This window comes from Empidonax traillii, unplaced genomic scaffold, assembly GCF_003031625.1.
Source record: "Empidonax traillii isolate 1590-97213 ecotype Southwest subspecies unplaced genomic scaffold, ASM303162v1 scaffold3997:size10376, whole genome shotgun sequence".
NCBI lineage: Eukaryota > Metazoa > Chordata > Aves > Passeriformes > Tyrannidae > Empidonax > Empidonax traillii.
The window spans coordinates 1-1,446 of NW_020959190.1; the positions used below are offsets into that span (position 1 = coordinate 1).

General features: G+C 59.8%; 1 protein-coding gene across 1 annotated transcript; it reads right to left on the reverse strand.

The window, feature by feature from the left end:
• Window positions 1-4: 4 nt before the first annotated feature.
• LOC114072789 (phosphatidylinositol 3-kinase regulatory subunit beta-like) lies at window positions 5-1,073 on the reverse strand (the record flags this gene model as incomplete). Its single annotated transcript, XM_027910634.1, has 4 exons — window positions 5-116; window positions 285-356; window positions 567-762; window positions 944-1,073. Coding segments are annotated over 4 exons (510 nt in total), but the record flags the coding sequence as incomplete, so codon positions are not given.
• Between the last annotated feature and the right edge of the window lie 373 nt (window positions 1,074-1,446).

The window sequence follows — 1,446 nt, forward strand, 5'->3', positions numbered from 1 at the left end:
TGACCCTCTTGCCACACAGCATCTCCTCTGCCTGCACCTGGTTGATCTTCCCCACGTACCATGTTCGCTCCTCGTGGTGAGGCAGCTCCTCCTCATCATCCGTCATGGAGTACTGGCTGCAGTGGAGCACAGGCGGGGTCAGACTCTCAGTTTGGGCACCCACACCTCCCCCACACTGCTGCTGCCACCACCCATTCCGATAGGGAAGGCTCCTCAGCTCCGACACAGGGAGCTGGGAGGTGCCCATGGCCCCCCCACACGAGCAGGGACAGGGAGACACTCACTCCTCCATCTCGTTCTTGATGCCCAGCCACTCGTTGATCTTCTTCTGCCGGGCACCCTTCTGCATGAGGCACCTGGGGGAGGAAAGGCAGAGCTGAGCCCAGGCCACGGCTCCCGGGCAGGGCCATGACCAGAGGGCAGCAGCCGCCCCTCTCAGAGCCCCATGACAGCGCAGCAGACTTCACTCCCGCACCAAACAGGCTCCCAGTCGGTCCAACGAGCCCCAGAGCCCTCGAGGAGCTAGCTGGATGGCTCCTGGGCCGGGCTGGAGGGGAACTACGTACACCAAGTACTGGTCCCGCAGTTCGCGCAGCTGCATGAGGTCTGGCTTGATGCTGTTCATGCGCTTGTCGATCTCCCGGTTCTCCGACGCTTGTTTCTTCAAGTCCTGCTCCAGCTTCATCTTGCTGTCATGGATCTCTGTGATGTGGGACTTGAGCTTCTCCGAGTTCATGAGGATCCTGGGAGAAAGAGGGGGGGCTGTGAGCTGGAGTGGGGAAGGCAGAGGAGGCTGCCTGTCAGCTCCAGCCCACAGCACGCTGCTGAGAGGCAAGGACTGTGCGTGCCTGAGCTCTGTGTTGGGCCAGGAGGATCCTTCGAGCTCCTGGAGCCCTTCCCCAGACAGGGCAGGCCTCCATCTCCCCCATCCTCACTGTTGCACCTCCTTCTCCCTCGCACCAGAAGCGCTCGATGTACTCCTTGCTGCACTTCTCCTGGGTCTGACACTGCTCCTCAAAGATCTTGATCGTCTCATTGAAGGCCTCGATTGCCGTCCTCTTCATCTGAAGCTCCTGGGGAGAAGGGAGGGGAGAGCTGAGGAACATTTCTGCCCATTCTCATCCTCTCTTCCCCAAAGATCTTGATCGTCTCATTGAAGGCCTCGATTGCCATCCTCTTCATCTGAAGCTCCTGGGGAGAAGGGAGGAGAGAAATGAGGAACATTTCTGCCCATTCTCATCCTCTCTTCCCCCCTCTCCAAAGCAGCACTGTCTTTGCAACAGCCAAAATATCTCCCTCTTCAAACCCATCCTCTGGGGAGTCCCCTCAAGTCCAGCAGCAGACAAACAGGGCAGTCAGTGGGTGCCCAATCTCTGCCCTCCCCTCTGCACGGTGTGGTAGCTGCCAGTGCTCAGGGGGTGCCAGGGCAGCCCTTGGGGGTGTCAG